At 46.3% G+C, this 18,746-nt stretch overlaps 1 protein-coding gene across 1 annotated transcript in view; it reads left to right on the top strand.

The window, feature by feature from the left end:
- RAB3GAP2 (RAB3 GTPase activating non-catalytic protein subunit 2) overlaps window positions 1–18,746 on the top strand; it is a 40,286-nt gene that overhangs the window by 5,957 nt on the left and 15,583 nt on the right. Inside the window, exons 7-19 of the mRNA XM_061559017.1 lie at window positions 1,556–1,631; window positions 1,799–1,900; window positions 3,011–3,110; window positions 3,770–3,868; window positions 4,085–4,233; window positions 4,465–4,544; window positions 4,728–4,817; window positions 6,802–6,941; window positions 15,174–15,405; window positions 16,194–16,337; window positions 17,378–17,460; window positions 18,164–18,225; window positions 18,364–18,454. Coding sequence (XP_061415001.1) covers window positions 1,556–1,631; window positions 1,799–1,900; window positions 3,011–3,110; window positions 3,770–3,868; window positions 4,085–4,233; window positions 4,465–4,544; window positions 4,728–4,817; window positions 6,802–6,941; window positions 15,174–15,405; window positions 16,194–16,337; window positions 17,378–17,460; window positions 18,164–18,225; window positions 18,364–18,454 — 1,448 coding nt within the window. The remainder of the gene's footprint in view (window positions 1–1,555; window positions 1,632–1,798; window positions 1,901–3,010; window positions 3,111–3,769; window positions 3,869–4,084; window positions 4,234–4,464; window positions 4,545–4,727; window positions 4,818–6,801; window positions 6,942–15,173; window positions 15,406–16,193; window positions 16,338–17,377; window positions 17,461–18,163; window positions 18,226–18,363; window positions 18,455–18,746) is intronic.

Raw genomic sequence — 18,746 nt, forward strand, 5'->3', positions numbered from 1 at the left:
CCACACACGCACAGAAACACACACAGACACACACACAGACACACGCAGACACACACAGACAGACACACACAGACACACAGACAGCATGCTAACCACTACACTACCGCTCCCCACACACCACACACGCACACACACAGACACACACACAGACACACACACACATACACACACATACATACACACACATACACACAAACACATACACACACATACACACACATACATACACAGAGACATACACATACACACAAACACACACATACATACACACAAACACAATACACACACACATACATGCAGACACACAGACAGACACATAACACACATACATACACACACACATACAAACACACAAACACATACACACACATACATACACACAAACATAGAGACACACAGACATACACATAAACACATACACACATACACATGACCCGGCTTCGCCCGGGACTTGGATCCACCACGCCCGGCCGCCTTTGTCTCCCCAGTGCCGATGTGAAAACGCCACACCAGTTACTCGTTTTGAGGCTGAGTCCCTCCCTCGCCACTCTCCCTCCCTCGCCACTCTCCCTCCCTCACGACTCTGTAGAGGACGTGAAACTTTTATGAATTTACCTTAGATTCGCGTGGTGGGTGTCGAGGCCTAGCACCGTGCAGAGCCTCCCACCTCGCCTGATTTTCCCACCCGGCTGACGCTGGGTACGGGTGCCGGTCCCCCCCCCCCCCCTAGCGCTCGAACAATACTGAGTAATGACTATTATTTAATTAATTACGGAGCCTATGAAAGTGGCGAAGGCGTGGCTAGCCATTGGCAGGGGCAACCGCCGTCCAATGAAAGTGCAGCCCTTGGCGAAGGCGTCGCTAGCCGTTGCCAGGTCCAATGAAAGCGGCGAAGGCGTCGCTAGCCGTTGGCAGGGGCAACCGGCGTCCAATGAAAGTGCGTATGGTCCGGAGACACACAGACACACAGACAGACAGACAGATTCACGATTTTATATATATAGATGCAAATCACGCGAATAATGTTATAGTGTAAAGTAACGAATGAGCAAAAAAAATACACTGTGCAAGATTGACTATGGAGACAACGCAGACTGCACAGATAGAGCGTGCACAGTGTACGAGATTGGCGATACAATTGGGACGGTATAAACCAGACACAACATTGATCCATCAATTGATATGTTACTCAAAATCGTGCGATTGTAATCAATCATCTCCCGGGGTTGTATGTATGTATGTTGAACTTCTTGCGCACCATACGTAGCTAACCATGCTAATCGGACGTGCGGGGGAAGTCCAACAAATTAAACACAAAAAGCAGTTCTAAAGAAATGTTTAAAGCTGGAGTTAAAAGTGCATAGCTCCAGTGGCTTCCTAATATCAGAAGGAAGAGTGTTCCAGACGGCCACAAAAGCGCATCTGAAAGCGCGCGATGCTGTGACCATCTTTGTTCGATGGCCAGCCAAAAGCCACTGCAAGGATGACTGGAATCATGACGTGCCCATTTGGCACATACTCTTTGTTGAAAAAAGTTTGTTGTTTTTCAAACAAGGAGTTCCACGGGACGGCCAGATTGGACCTGCATCATCATCGGCTTCACAACGGGATACGTTCGTTTCTACACAGAGGCAAGTCCTGAATGGATGGGTACATTTTTTATCATCCACCCACGGGCCATCATCCCGTCACTATGATCTGTTGAATGGTGATTATCTGTTGAATCGTGATGATCTATTGAATCGTGATGATCTTGAATCATGATCTGTTGAATGCGTGTGGCGGCGTACGGCTGCAGACAGGCGTGCTGCTGCTGTCACAGCTGCTGAGCGAGGACCCGGTGCTGAGACTCAAGTGCAGGACGTACGAGACCCCGAGGCATGCGGGGGTCACCGAGCAGGTTATCTCCACACGCACGGGAACTCCCGCAGTTTGTGTGCGCATAGGTTATTACGTACCAGCATCGTAGCGCAAATCGCAGACGGAAAAAATCAGTAGTTCAGTTTTAAAACAGGAATGATGCCAATTATCCGGTCACCCCCACAGCAGTGGTGATGAATCTCATTGGACTCTCACGTAGTTATTGAGTAAAGTTCATTTATGCCTTTCCAAGTTCATTTCTGTGTATAAGTAGATGACTGATTTTATGTAGGTTGCATACATAGCACTGCCATGGTGTAATGGTTAGCACGATGGACTTGCAAATCAGGTTGCCGGTTCGATTTGATCTCTAGATGCGGTAGTTGAAAAAATTGCCGAGTTTCTTCATCCCCTCCCACTGCCACCTTTGTATTGTTTATTGTTGTAACGTTCTGACCTGCCCCCATTGGACAGCTGTGAAAAAATGCTTGAAAGCTCATCGAATTCCTCCAGTATAAAAAAAATATTCTCATTCTGTACAATTGGGTAAACCATAGTCGAATGGCAGGTGTTCTCTTCCAAGACGTTTGGCCTGCGTGAAAGAGTAGGCCAAAACACTCTCAAGGGCTTTTCTAGAGCTCCCCCTAGTGGAGAGGCCCTTCGCAAGCAGTGACATGACCAAGTGATTATGGAGCTGAACCTTTACCGTTTTTTGTTTTAAGTGCATTGATGTTCCCTGTCCGTTGCTGGTGATTGCAAGGTAACTCTAATAAGCTCTGTGGCTAACACCAATTCATGGTGACAGTGCCTCATATGTGTGTGTATCTGGTGCAGAGCGGTAGTGCAGCGGTTAGTGCGCTACACTGTGAATCCGGGGACCAGTTTGATTCCCGCTTACAACTAACACCAGTGACGATTATATGAACAGGTCATGGGCCTCCTCTAGGTCGACTCAGCCTTAAATTAGTACCTGGCGCAGTGTGTAAACATCGCCACTGGGGAAACAAAGGCGACTAAACATGGTGCTGGCCACCCTTCTCTTCATGCGCCATGTTGTCCTTCATAGGTGCTCGCTAACAGCACTTGTCCCAACAGTCTGTTGAAGTTATAAAGGGGATCTTTGTCTTTTGTTGTTGGTGGCCACGGTCAGCAAGAGGAGCTGAGCATCCTCTACCCGACGGCTCTCGTCACCATCGACGGCTTCAGCCTCTACCAGTCTCTCCGAGCCTGCCGCAACCAGGTCGCGCGAGGTACGCTGGGCAGTGGCGGCGTGACCCGTTAAAATCGGCACAGTGCAAAAAAAATCAGTACGCTGTGAAAATTGGCAGGCTGTGAAAATCAGTCCACTGCGAAAATTGGCACACCTACCTCGTCAGTGAGTTCACCCCCATCAGCTGTCGTGGGCAATAACAGTGGTAATGGAAACAGTTACTGAGTTTCCAGTTCACTTTTCCATTTGGAATGAGCGCTGTTTTGTCAGGAAGAATACAAATATACAGAGTGTTTTAAAAAATACATGTCCAACTCATGATCAGGTTGTACATCTGTGTTTTTTTAATGCATTTTGGTTGCAGTGAGTGAGAAGTAAATTGCATGCGACAAATTCCATTAAATCCCAGACAGCTCTAAATCGGGCCACTCTTGTGAGAACGGTGCTTGAATCATAGTACACCGATGGCAAGGGCTGTTATGAAGTAACAATTTTGTTTTTGAAAATGAGAAGACACTCAGGCTATTCGGATATTTTTTATGCCAATTTTGATTTGAATATGTTGCATGGTTTTCATTACTTTTCAATGGAAACCCAGTGAGTGAGTGGTGTGGTGTTTTGAATGTGCGCTTGTAAAACCCCTGCAAACAGGGTCACTTATGATCTGAGTGGCGCTGATTTTTTTTCTTTTTATCACAGCCACAGCTGCCGGGTCAGAATGCATCCAGCCACCACCGCTGGCTTACAAAAAGTGGGGGCTGCAGGAGATGGAATCGATAGTCGACCACATCACCGTCGGTACGTGGGAGCAATCGCACTGCTCTGTTGCCCCAAGCCATTTGCATTATGCTGTCAAACACGTGACGGGCCCACAATGACCATTACACATCGATTCGCCAACTCTTTGTCACAGCTCGCAGTGCCGCTGCTTAAAACAATAATAATAGAAACACGGTGGATTTAGGTGAGCGATTGAGCGAGCGAACGGCTGACCGGCCTCGATGTGTTTCGCAGGCGTGGTGACCTCGTGCACGTTCGATCAGATGAAGGTGGCGTCGATCCTCGGCGGTTACAATGCCACCATCAAGAGCAGCCCTCCGGCCATGTCGCAGTATGTGACCGTGGGCAGCGGACCCTACGCAGGATTCTTCTACGCGCTCGAGGTGACAACCGGAAACTTTATAATGAACGCCTGCCGGCCTCTTTAAGTGCTCTTTCGAAGTGGCGCGAGAATGGTGAAGCCATCGACAGCCTGTGTGTCATTGCTTATTGACTGTCGAGCACTGTAATTGTGTTTTTTTTCCGCCATTTACGTTTCGCTCTGGTGTACGATTTATATTTCGGGCTGTAATTGGATTTTATTTTTTTAATCCGCATGTGTTTTTTTGGTGCAGGGAAGCAGCCAGCCTCTTCTGTCACACGTGGCTTTGGCAGTGGCCAGCAAGCTGACATCCGCCTTAATAAACGCTGCCAGGTAAAAGCCTTCCTTTGTGAATCCAGCGGCATGAAATAGCTCACACCATGGCATAAATCTTTTGGTGAAAACATCAGCTTCCGAAATCGAGACGTGCATACAACGCAACAAGTCGTGCGACGTGACCGCACGTATATGTGGTTGCCGGTTCGTCTGGACGCGCCGTGTTTTGACTCTTGACAGCGGCTGGCTCGGATGGAAGGGGAAGCAGGAAGCGGAGACTCCGCAGAAGCAGAAGCCCAAGGTCGAGCCGGCGACCCCACTTCCCGTGAGGTCAGAGCTGACTCGTCGATGCGGAGCGTAACACTGTGCCCAAGCGACGGCCCTTGACGTGTCAGTGTGCCCTTGTGATGATCCTCTACAAGTTTCCGTGCTGAACGTAATAACCCTTGCTTGTCGTTCTGCGGGTCCATCTACGGTCAGGTCCCCTTGTCGGTAGGTAGGTAGGTGGGTGAACTATTTAAACATGCAATTAGATGTCTCTGTGTGAGTCCTTGTGTCTCTGTGTGAGTCTGTGTGAGTCAGTCTGAGTATGTGTGTCTCTGTGTGAATCTGTGTGTAGTAAGTTCAATGAACATAATCATCTTCTGAAATGAGACAGCAGTGTGTTCATCAGACCAATTCTTCTGTTTGAATGTCAATTAAGATGATGTCTGCGATCTAACAGTGCACATTTGATAGTTGGTTGCACAAACTCTTGAGCTCATAACAGAACACAGTTGTATTGCACAGAATAAATTTTGACTTCCAATACGTGCAAAAACCTTTTGTGTGATATGTGGTCAACTTAAAATTAAGTTTCAGTTCAGCTCGAGCCGATTAAAAGCACAGGCTTACACAAATTTACCATTGCCATTAAACACTGCCAAATAACATAACAACTACGCCTAAAAAAAATCTGCCAACAAACCTTGGTAGGTTCGACTTATTTTATAATTGTAGTTAAACCTTTAATATATACTCTGAATTAGTGTTACAAGAGATGTCTATATAACGCTGCTTATGTATGGACATTTATCAAATGTTATGATTTAATTGTCCATGAGGTTTTCTAGGATGGTTTGCCACCATGACGGATTGTATGTATGTATTTTGAACGTCTTTCGCACCATACAAAGCCAACCATGCTAATCGGAGGTGCGGCGGGAAGGACAACACATTGGCATGTTCTTTTGATCCAATGCTCTGGAGGAAAGGGTTGGTGGATCAGAGAGCTCTGTCTGAAATTCACAAACTCACTCGGTTACATAGTTGCCAAGAGAAGGCGGTACAGCAACGTGTGTTTGTGCAATTCTAGATTTGAAGCTTTCGTGACTGCAAGGATTCATACTCTTAGGTTTTTTCGGTAAAGTCACGTAGGGGGAAAATAAAGGAATAATAAAATAAATAATAAAGGAATCTTTTTTTTCTATTTCAATTTTTTTTATTATTTATCTTATTATCTATTTATCTCCTATGTGACTTTACCGAAAAAACCTAAGAGTATGGGTTTGTGCATTTCTATGAATGGTGGGATTTCTCCAGGTACTCAGGTTTGATTGCACATAGAGGAAAACATTCCCAAATAAGTGACATCTGGATGTAGAGCCCTCTTGAAAATGTGTCTTGAGACAAACCATTGGGCATATTTAATGTAGAAAGGGGCAGACAATCATAGGTAGAGGGAAAAGGAAGGGTTTAAGCCGAGACTTGAACACTGGCGGGGAGTCAACGGCATGGATGGCTGGGGGAAGGAAGTTCAATACCATGGGGGATACAGAAGAGAGCAAACGATATTCCACTGAGCTAAGGTCAGAGGTCGCTAACGGGTTTTGATTCCTTACCCGTACCCGTACCCGGCCGCAACAGGGTCGCAAACGGGTACCCGTATCCAGCCGGGTACTGTAGCCGGGTATCGGGTAGGGTACGGGTATCGGGTACCCGATTGCGACCTCTGGCTAAGGTTGACTAGGGGCTCCGACAGAAAGTTTTATTTGCTGGAGCGGAGAGCGTGTGGAGGGGAAATGGATAGAGATGAGAGGGGAGAGGTAAGGCAGGGGCAAGTCCACCGAGGATATTGAATTGATCCTGAATATATCATACTCCTACTCAGGCAGAGCAGATGAAAGAACTCAAAAGTCAGACAAAATCCATTGACACAAAAGCTTTTAATCACCTTTGAGTGAAGCAGTTGTAATCGTGTTTGTCGTACGCACCAAGCCGCGCGCGCCCGTTGCGTGCCAGCGGCGCTTCCATCGTTACTCTTGCCGGGCGGCAGGTTTGGGATCCCGGACTCACGTCGTCGCGGAGAGTCGATAACGCTCTCCCCGTGCAACACGCTGGCTGCCGTGACGGATGAGTTTGGACGTGTCATCATGCTCGACCTCCAGCGGGGCGTCGCCATCCGCATGTGGAAAGGCAAGTTGGAGGGCAGGCACCTCGTTACCAAGACCGTTGTGCCATTTCACCGGAGTTTCTCTCTGCCCACGACTGAATTTCAGTGCGCAGTACAAGCATGCACTGATACAAGTCGACAGCACACAATGGGCCAAATTCTCATCTTGACGGATGTTCATTTTTGACACATTTTTTCTTGTTCTCTTATCGCCAGCCATTTCGCGAAGATGCGAATCTGGTGCAAAATGTTGTATTCATTTTTTCTTTCTGGATTAGTCATTCAATATTTGCCACTTATGAATGCGTGCCACTCACCAGTCGTCGTTTTTTGTATTATACAATTAAACAACTGCAATTACATCTATTGGTTTCCTATCTAAATTTCAGTTGTGGATTAATTATTGAAGACATTGTTGGAGTATGGTCTCATTGCCCTATCACAATTAATGTTGGTGTTTGATGTTAATTATGAAGCAACAGGAATAGATCTATACAAAAAAAAAATCCAAACAGCTCGATTGCACTGCTCTGATCTTGCTTGAATTAAATATCGCCTAACTCAAGACATATCTTCAAGTACAGATGCGCATGCACTGTATACATCTCTGGTACCGTCTGTAAAAGATGTGGTTCCAGACATACAGTACCCTGGCGTCTACAAACTAAGTTGCCTCTGTGGTAGCAGTTACATTGGGGAAACCAAACGACATGTCTCGGACCGCATCCGTGAACATAAAGCTGACCTGAAACACGGTAGGACAAACACCTCAGCCGTGGCAGATCACTGTTACAACTCAGTGGGCTCACATGATATTGACTTCTCCAAGACAGAGGTTCTCTGCAAGCCATCTGGCTATCATGAGAGATTCGTTCATGAGGCGATCCACATATACAAACACAGAGACAATTTTAACCGAGAAGATGGATTCTGGCTCAGCAATCATTGGAAGGACGTAATAAACCATTTCGACACACATTAGGGTGTGTAGAATAATACATAGTGTTATATTAAATGTATAAGATATAGGTTGGTTTACAGCAATACAGTATATAATTTAATGTTGGGTTTATCTATGGCAGTATATAGTACGGTATATGCTCGTGTGATGTAAGAGAATAAGGTCTAGATGGAAGCATATTATAGAATTTTTACGAGGTAGAATGGTAATGTATTACTTGCTGTTAGTAACTCAGCTTATTATAGAGTATAGTAAGTATACTGATGGTGCGATGCAGTTTATACTTTAGTTTTTTATGTAGTTTATACTTTAGTTTTCTACGTGGTTGTTGAGTAACTGCAGCTACATATCATTAACATTCCTTCCCTTTGTTACTGCTAATCCCTGCACCCCCCTTGGTTGCTGCTGATCCTGCATAATGCATGGGCATAATATGACTTTGACACCCCCCCGCCCAACGCCTACGCATTTTCCATGAATATGCTAAATTCCTCTTCACATGCACATTCTTTTTGTTAAGGCGCTCTTCAACCCCCAATGCAGCTTATATATAAGCTCCTAGTTTGGTAGTGTCTCATTCTTCACCTGAAGACGGCTGCTTGCGTTGTAGCCGAAACGTCGTGAGAATTGTTTTATTATGTTTTATTTTTATTATTTTATTACTTCCCTTCTACGTGACTTTACCGAAAGAAACAAGAAGATGAATCCCTGCAGTCACGAAAGCTTTAAATCGAAATTTAACCGCCTCTACGGGGAGGGTTTCCACATAACTTTGAGATCCTTCAACAAGCTCCGGGATAAGAAGGCTCAGCTAATCGAGTCTCTCACCTTTCTGAAGAGATGCCGCGACTCTAAGGTAATACCAAACGCATTTACACTAACATCTGCTGCTGTAACGTCTTCTAATGCGAAACGAATTCTGTCTAGAACTAGCTTAGCTCTTATCTCAGAGAAAATCAGACTTACGCGCACCGAACTAGATCAGTTAGACAAGACACTCTACAAATCACACTTATCTTTGAGTGTAACAATGTCCACATCGGATTGGGAACATGTGGAAAAAATGACTGCCTCTTCAGCTGCCGCTATGTCGACTAAATGTAAGGACAACTTGATTTCCAAATTCAATCGCCTCTCAAACAAGAAACCGGACCCACACATTGAAAAGCTAGATATTAACAAAGTCGTAATTAATCGCAGTAACAGTCCTATTTCTGAAGGTTTGAAATCCGTTTTAGCTAAAGGACTAAACTTTGCAGTCACACCTAGACACATACCAGTTAATGATATAATTGCTCGAGTAGATGTAGCTCTCAAGGGCTTGAGTCACATCGCTGCAGACGTAGCAAGATCTGAAATCTCTGTAACCCTCAAAAACGCTAAGATGCCAGCTAGCAACATCAGCAAAGAGGAGCGTTTTGAATTAGCTCAATTAAAAAAGAGGGATGACATTGTCATCCTCTCAGCCGACAAAGGCAATGCCACTGTCATCATGGACAAAATAGAATACAACAACAAAATTCAAGAACTATTAAACGATGGCAGCTATACAAAAATAAAAAGAGACCCCACCAACAGCCTCGTCTCCAAAACCAACAACATCATTTCTGCTTCAACCGCATTAATTGATCAGACCAAACAGTTCTCGTTGAAACCTTCTGCAGCCAGACCACCAAGATTGTACGGCTTGCCAAAGATACATAAAGAAGATACACCTCTTCGTCCCATTGTCTCTACTATCAACTCCCCCACTTACAAACTGGCTCGTTTTTTGTCCGAAATCCTACGGCCTTTCACTGGAAAAACCACCTCTGCAGTACTAAACTCTACTGACCTGGTATCGACAATCAAGGGGATTGCCCTGTCCCCAGACTACCTGCTTGTCAGTTTTGATGTGGTTTCCTTGTTCACCAAGGTACCTGTGCCTGACACCATCGCAATCATTGAAGACTTGGTTCATCAAGGACTGAATGCTGGGGTACCCCCCCTGGTGAGACACTGCTTAACCAATACATACTTCACCTGGAATGGAACCTTCTACAAGCAAATTGAGGGCACCCCAATGGGCTCCCCCCTATCTCCGGTTGTAGCCAACATCTTCATGGAGAAATTTGAGACGGACGCTATCCAGACTGCCACTCTACGCCCGACCTTATGGAAGAGGTACGTAGACGACACTTTTGTCATCTGGCCACATGGCCGGCCTGCTCTAGACCAATTTCTCGACCACATCAATTCCATACACCCAGCCATCAGATTCACCATGGAAGTCGAAAATGATGGCAAGCTACCCTTTTTGGATGTCCTAATCAAAAGGAGACCTGATGGTTCAATGAGCCACTCTGTCTACAGGAAAGCCACCCACACGGATGCTTATCTAAAACCGGATTCCCACCACCATCCATCCCAGAAGAATTCCCTCATCAAGACTCTATATCATAGAGCCCAATGCATCTCCGACCATGAACACATTTCCAGTGAACTCAAACACGTACGCCAAGCTCTTAAGGCAAATGGTTACTCCGACTATACAATCCGCAAAGCCATCACTCCAACCATCAAGAAGGATCCTGTTGAGGAGCCTTTCAAGACCATCACCTTACCCTACATTGCTGGGGTCACAAAAAAGATCTCCAAAATCCTGATTAAACACAAGATCCAGGTCCGATTCAACACAGTACATAAAATCCGTGATCTGGTACCGTCTGTAAAAGATGTGGTTCCAGACATACAGTACCCTGGCGTCTACAAACTAAGTTGCCTCTGTGGTAGCAGTTACATTGGGGAAACCAAACGACATGTCTCGGACCGCATCCGTGAACATAAAGCTGACCTGAAACACGGTAGGACAAACACCTCAGCCGTGGCAGATCACTGTTACAACTCAGTGGGCTCACATGATATTGACTTCTCCAAGACAGAGGTTCTCTGCAAGCCATCTGGCTATCATGAGAGATTCGTTCATGAGGCGATCCACATATACAAACACAGAGACAATTTTAACCGAGAAGATGGATTCTGGCTCAGCAATCATTGGAAGGACGTAATAAACCATTTCGACACACATTAGGGTGTGTAGAATAATACATAGTGTTATATTAAATGTATAAGATATAGGTTGGTTTACAGCAATACAGTATATAATTTAATGTTGGGTTTATCTATGGCAGTATATAGTACGGTATATGCTCGTGTGATGTAAGAGAATAAGGTCTAGATGGAAGCATATTATAGAATTTTTACGAGGTAGAATGGTAATGTATTACTTGCTGTTAGTAACTCAGCTTATTATAGAGTATAGTAAGTATACTGATGGTGCGATGCAGTTTATACTTTAGTTTTTATGTAGTTTATACTTTAGTTTTCTACGTGGTTGTTGAGTAACTGCAGCTACATATCATTAACATTCCTTCCCTTTGTTACTGCTAATCCCTGCACCCCCCTTGGTTGCTGCTGATCCTGCATAATGCATGGGCATAATATGACTTTGACACCCCCCCGCCCAACGCCTACGCATTTTCCATGAATATGCTAAATTCCTCTTCACATGCACATTCTTTTTGTTAAGGCGCTCTTCAACCCCCAATGCAGCTTATATATAAGCTCCTAGTTTGGTAGTGTCTCATTCTTCACCTGAAGACGGCTGCTTGCGTTGTAGCCGAAACGTCGTGAGAATTGTTTTATTATGTTTTATTTTTATTATTTTATTACTTCCCTTCTACGTGACTTTACCGAAAGAAACAAGAAGATGAATCCCTGCAGTCACGAAAGCTTTAAATCGAAATGGATGGGTGTTGTTGTAGGCCCCGGGCAGAGAGGTGGTGGATGGATTGCAGTGCTGAACGTCACCCCCTTGAACGCGTGGTGGGGTTTCTGCGGGTTTTCTGGTTTACTCCCGCACATTAAACCAAGCATTCACTAAAGGAATTGATGACACATCCAAATGCCGGGCGTTTGTGAAAAAACAATCTCTTGAGACTCGCTGAGGCTTTCCTCTGTGAATATGTGCCATTATTATTGATATTCCTGTTCTTATTTATAACTAAAATGTAAGATAAGTTAACGTGTAGTATTTTGTTTAACAACGTGAGAACTCAAGAGACCAGAGAATAGTGTTTTTCGCACGAGTGACCAGGGGTCACCAAAATGACAAACGCAAAACAAAATACAGCTATGAAGCAAACGGAAATCAAAGCAAAAATATAATTGTACATTCCATGCGATGCTCTTCCGCTGAGGCACAGTTAAAATGCGGCTTCTTTAAGCCCCTAGTTTCCCTAAGCCGCCCCAAGCATTGTTTGTGTCGAAACAGTTGACGTAAAAATGCGGTGCAGGAGGAATGCGTCATTTCTTATTCAATGAGATTTCCCTTGTTGGGAAAGAATTCAGGTAGCTCCGGAAACAAATGGTGTTTGCCCTATGTCAGATGAGCGGGGGCTGATAATGCCCTACACCGGCACTGTCCTTGACAACAGCGAGAGAAGAATTCAACGGCCCAGAAATTCTATTAATTGTCAGGATTTCAGGGTCGCGATTCGATTGTTTTTATGACATTGTATGCATGAGTTTCATGCATACAATGTCACATTGTTAAAAAACATTGTTATAACATTATTAATATATATTTTTAAACATTGTTTATATTTTCATAACATTGTGATAGATTTGATTGTTTATATAACATTGCGGTAGATACTCACTACTGGTGGCTGCTGGGGTGACATGGACCCGTTGCATGTAACTTATATGAATTTGGTTTTACACATGCAGTTCGATGCAATGCTTGTAAGATTACCAAACAGTATTAATGGATGAATGCATGCATCAATAATAATGCCAATTATTACACAATGATAATGCCGAATGTTTTACTCAGGAAAGCCTCGCTGAGCCACATGGCTCTTGAGTGTTTTTAATGAGGAAAAAACTCTTGAATAGGATAGAATAACATTCATGTTTCTGCACAAATAGATACAAGAATCTCTTTATTCACTGCCATGTCCTGGCCACCCCACAACCCTAGCCGTCAACATCTGGCATTCCCATCTAAGTAATAGAAAAGCTCAACCCTGCTTCTTAACCTCCAAGTTCTGACTAGATCGGGGGCTTTGATTGTGATTTGCTCATAGATCGTCATTTCACCCCTTGTTGGCAGTGCCTTCCACTGCAAGACATGTCGGCGACGATAGCTTCAGAGTAAACAGCTGCAGGGAACCGGGGGACCTACAGAAGACAGGGCAGTGGTGGCTTTTCGACTCGTTTGGCTTGCGAATACATTCTAGATTTTAAGCTTTCGTGACTGCAAGGATTCATACTCTTAGTTCTTTCGGTAAAGTCACGTAGGTAAAAAATGAAATTAAAATTATTTTTAATTGGCTTGCGAATGCATCTCGCCATGCATTCGAGCGCCTTTGAGTTACAGTATATTTCACTCCGAAGGTCCCTTTTTTCTGAGCGGCCACCAGCACAGGGCCTGCAAACAAATCCCAAGCCACCAACCGCTGCCGCGCCATCCTCGTTCGCAGGACAAAACGATTGCGGCGTGTCTCTCTGCTGCAGACGTGCTTGTGTATTTGTTAAAGAGGGCGATCGGCGTTTTGTGACTGTGCCATTTGTGCGCAAACGTGGAGGCTGGGCATTGGAGCGGCTCTCTTTGCAGTCACCTTGATGATTCATCGATCGCGAGTTGTAATGTGCCGCATTGGGCTGACAAGTCTAGTCTTCCGCCAGAAAATAGCCGCATTACTCATGCCCGCACTGCGCTGGCGGGCGCTCCGCGTGCATCTTACCACCACGTCAAACATGCGACCGCCAATTTTGCGAGATAAAAACCACACATAACAGCTCTCATTGTGACAGCTTCAAACACGTGAACCTTGCAGATCAATCATTAATTGTGCCATTGAAGCCATGTGAAGACAGACCCATTGCGTATCACTCTCACAGGGCTGAGAAATTACTGGAGCGGAGGGAAGCTATTGAAAAATGGAGTGGTGTCGGGCTTTGCTGATATAATAATAATGTGTACTCTGAACAGCGTGATTGAAGAGTCTTTTAAGGAGAGCCCTGCTTTGGGATGTTAAGACAGTTTTTTTTGTATGTATGTATGCTGAAATTCTCTTGCACCGTACGTAGCCAATCGTGCTAATCGAAGGTACGGGTTGCTTTTGGTTTTTGGGAGAAAACCATAATGTCCGGATGAAACCCATGCATACGACAGCATAGTACTCAAGAGCTCTGTGTGGAAAGATTCCAGAATACTTTGCTGTGCTGCTACCTCCTGGTCACTTTGCGGCAGCGGCAACTTGGTGGCACAGAGATCAGCACCATCACCACCGAGCCAGAGTTGCCAGGGTTGTTGGGTTAATTTCGCTCGTAGTCACCGTTAACTTGATGTGACAATCACCAAAGCTTGATGTCTATCGGTAAATACCCTGTGACATTCATTGCGTGCCATTTTTGTCGCAGAAAATCGCAAATGTGATTTTTTTTTCTCTGAATCAGTTAAACATGAGAAACAATTCATAGATAATTATTTAGACGAAGCAGCTTATCCATCCATATCTTGGATGGGTAAGCTGCTTCCTCATTGCAATATAGGGATTAGATCAATTACATTTGAGCTGGGCTGAGTCAATATATGTGTGTACGCATGTGGTGTGTGTGGGGAGCGGCAGTGTAGCGGTTCGCGCACTTCGCTACGAACCCGGCGACCCGAGTTCGATTTCTGCTCACGGACAACACCAGTGACGATTATCTGAACTCATCCTGAGCCTCCCCTAGGTAGACTCAGCCTCGAATGAGTACCTGGTGTGGTGTGTAAACATCGCCACGAGGGAGACAAAGGCGACTGGGCGTGGTGTTGGCCATCCACCATCACGTGTGCCGTGCTGGCCTTCATAGGTGCTCACTAAGAGCACTTGCCCGAACAGTCTGTTAAGGCTACACGGGAGGTCTTTGTCTTTGGTGTGTGTGGTGGGGTGATGCAGTGGTTCGCCCACTGTGCTCTGAACCCGGTGACCTGGGTTTCATTTTAAGCCATTGATAACATCAGTGGGAAATGGAATATGAGCTTCACCTGGGCCTCCCTGAGGCTGACTTGCCCTTAACTGAATATCTGATTTAATGGGTGAACATAAAAACTGGGGAGACAAAGGCGTGGGGGGGGGGGAGGAGGAGTTCTGGCCACAACACCCCCGCTTGTGCCTTTGCGGCTTTTGCTACGGAAGCCTATCGGGCCAAACAAGTGACGTTTTACCCTCTGTGCTCACGCGTGTGTGCGTGTTACTTGCAGGCTACCGCGACGCGGAGATCGGCTGGATCCAGGTGCTGGAGGAGCTGCACGAGTCCGAGTCGGAGCGGCCCCCGGTTCCTGCGGGGGCCCCCCCCCGGCCCGCAGCCGCCCCCCGCTCGGCGCGCGTCGCGCAGTTTGTCGCCATCTACGCACCGCGGCGCGGGATCCTGGAGGTGTGGAGCACGCAGCAGGGGCCCCGCGTCGCCGCCTTCAACGTGGGCAAGAACTGCAGGTGCCGCGGCGCGCTCCTAGACACGCCTACGTCTCGCATCGTCGGATCATGTGTGGTCCGACGAGGCGAGTGGTTCCACGAAGCGCAGGACAGGGCCCGTGGTGATTGCACAGCGAGGGGTTCCACTCTGCCCGTGACTTGGGTCGTCGGTGATGGTAATTGCACGATGAAGGCAGCGCAAACGAGCCCTGTTTTAATCAACGGCGGCTCGATTTCGCACTCTCTCTTGTCTTTATCTCTCACTGAACCCTGCGGCTCTTGAGTGTCACGCAACCCTGGAAAACAGTGTAAGGTGCTCTGCAGTGTTGAAACAGCTCTCGTAAAGTGTCCGTGTAAACGTTTAAACATGTATGCGTGTAGACATTTGTCAATCTACTGCTGAGACCTCCCCATACCGTACGGGTAGTGGGGAATATTTGACAATACTTCATTCTGTTGGCCACTGCGGGTTGATGAAGGCGGAAGCGTCGAAGTACAGCACAACAATTAATTTCGCTGCACTTTTTTCAACTGCCCACTACGTAGCCCCGCAGCTCTATCACAAGCTGTTTGTGCATGGTGGTGGTGGTGGCCCATCCAAGCGATGTGCAGGCTAAAACTCCTGCTTAGCTTTTGAGACTTGATGAGATTGGGCGCGTCCCGGGTGGTTTGGTCACAGGCAGGAGAACTCTAATGGGACACCTGCCCCCTCTCCTCGACTCACCTGTACAACGCACAGGAGGGAGAAGGGCGAGGACTCGCCTGCCTTGTGTTTCCCTTCTCTTCATTGACTATGGTGGGGCGTGCAGGCTGCTTTACCCGGGCTACAGGATCATGGGCCTCAACAACGTGACGAGCCAGGGCTGGCTGCCCCACACCTACCAGGTGTGCCTGCTGGACGCCACAGCCGCCTCCGTGCGCACCATCAATGTGCCCTTCCACCTCGCACTCAGGTGACCTCCCACACTCCCTCCCTCCCTCTCCTTCCACCACCTGCCTGTGCGATGCGCACACGTACGCATACACATGTGTGCGCATCGTCGTTTGTCACGGGAAAGCCTGTGTCGGTGTTGGTGCCCAAGTGGAGGCGTAGTGTTTTATTTGGTGTGTAACGATGTAGCGATTGATCAATTAAAATCGAATCTTACTCTCGAATCGTGCGTGCAATAATTCACTATTTCTGATTTATGAAAATGAAATGCAAGTGGCGTGCTGTGGGCTGGTAAAGTAAACTAAACTGTCTCGATGCGATGGAATGAGAAACAATGCACACGAGAAACAATGCACACAAAAACGCATTGATCCGTGAACTGAATTCTGCTCCCAAATCATAACAGTTCATTAAATGATATTGAGATGATTTAAGTGCCACGTATTTAGCAGAGCACTTATGGAATGGGAAAACCATAATTTAAATCAAAGCAACATTTGCATTATTTGTCATCAATAATTTTTGTTGTCTTTCTCCTAAATTGCATGCTGACTTTGCAATGGGTGTAGCATCATGAGACGTAGACTCGATTTTCGTCTCTCGTACAGCAATGCGACCCTTCGTGTCAGAAAATGGCCCGTAGAAGGGACTACCACGGAGCTACCTCTTGAGATTGCCTGCAAGCGACATGTGATCAACACAGTAGGGGGCAGCACTCTCCCCGTAAACATGCAACATTTGGGTCAACGTTGGCATGTGGTTGGAATCATTGGCCCAATGAAGGCCAAACTGGGCTCCCGATCGCTCTGCCACAGACAGGAATGTCGAACTGATGATTGTAATCCTCAGAGCTGGAAATCAACCAAATTAAGTGCAGCACCGAATTTAATGCGACGAGTCTTTTTTTTTTTTTGCAGCGCTTTAGGCGACTGGGCTTAGAAACGGGGATAGGGGTTAAGTAAATAACAACAACAACGGCAGTGCGATTAAGAGCCAAGACTCGCCAAGGAGATTTCTGGCTGCTCACGTGCATTTGTGCCATGGCAATTTTGTCTCGCGCAGCGATAAGAAGAGCGAGAGAGCGAAAGACATGCATCTGCTGAAGAGGCTGTCGGGCCTTCTCAAGGCAAAGGTCATCAGCCCAGGTACCGATTTAGCGGCACTTTGCGTTCTCCCGTAACAACAACATCTGTGGCACGGTATAATTATTTACGCTGCCATGGACTCTAAACGAGTCGGACTCTTTTTTTCGGGAGGGTCCTGCATTGGGTTTTTATTTTACGTTTCGTGCCAATTAATGATGAGTGTTTGTTATACAAGTGGGAGGAAACCAGAGCACCAGGAGAAAACCCACACGTGCAAGGGGGCAACACTATCCCCGTACAGATGGCGATCCGTCTATTTGTCCATATGTATAAAATAGTAATAATAATATTTAAACTTTTACATTGTATCTTTTATCTGTTTTCAAAAGCATGCGTATTTACAGGCCAAGCACTGTCTCTTTGACACGTCTATTTGCGTTTTTCTTTACATCGTCATAAAATATTGTCTGTGTAGATATAGAAAAAACATGTGTTAAAATAGACTATAATAAAATTACCAGTGAGTTGTATGCACCCTTAACTAGTATTTGCAGCTTCCATTTCCATGAGATGAATATATTGTAAAAAACAAACGTCAACACTTTCGTCAATATCATTGTGGCCTTCAAAGAAAAAGTATATTATAGGTGACGTTCCCGGCAGTGGCCCTTCTTCATAGCACACGAATACATAACCTGTACAATCGACCGAACGGAGTGAATAAACGCAACTATAATGTGTGTCGCTTGTTTGTGGTGCTTAGATTTTCAGAAAGAAATGGCGCAGCTCCTCATAGACGTGAAGTATCCAGCTCTCAAAAAGCAGGTGACTGTGCGCACGCATCAGCGTGGGCTTTTCCTCGCGACCCAACCCTCCTGCGCGTGTCCCACTTCGCCGCATGCATGCGCTCACGCGTCCGCTCGCCATGGCTCGCCGTGTGACGTGGCGCTCGTTTGCCGGCAGGGCCTGGAGGCGGTGCTGTCCTCCCGCAAGCTCTCGGTGTCCTCCCTGCTCGACGTTGTCGGGGCCTTCCTGGAGAACGTGCAGAGCCAAGGTCGGTGGCCGCACGCTCACACGCCCCCGCCGATTGATCTCGTTTGATTTCTGTAGCACGGCCTCGACGCTCGGACCTACTACTCCTCTTGTCCTTGCTTGAGCGATGATGCCTCGTAGCATGATGGAACATTTTTCTTCTCGCCTTTCTTGGGAAGCCTGCTTGGTGACTGCGATACAAAAGCAATGCCTTGACAGACTTGGTAAAACTCAGGTGACATCGTTAAGGCAGCTCAACCAGATAATGCCAGACCAGATCAGATTGTGAAGGTAACATTTACATAACATTTTGT

This window comes from Lethenteron reissneri, chromosome 25 (genome assembly GCF_015708825.2).
Source record: "Lethenteron reissneri isolate LAM-NWPU_2019-01 chromosome 25, ASM1570882v1, whole genome shotgun sequence".
Lineage (NCBI taxonomy): Eukaryota > Metazoa > Chordata > Hyperoartia > Petromyzontiformes > Petromyzontidae > Lethenteron > Lethenteron reissneri.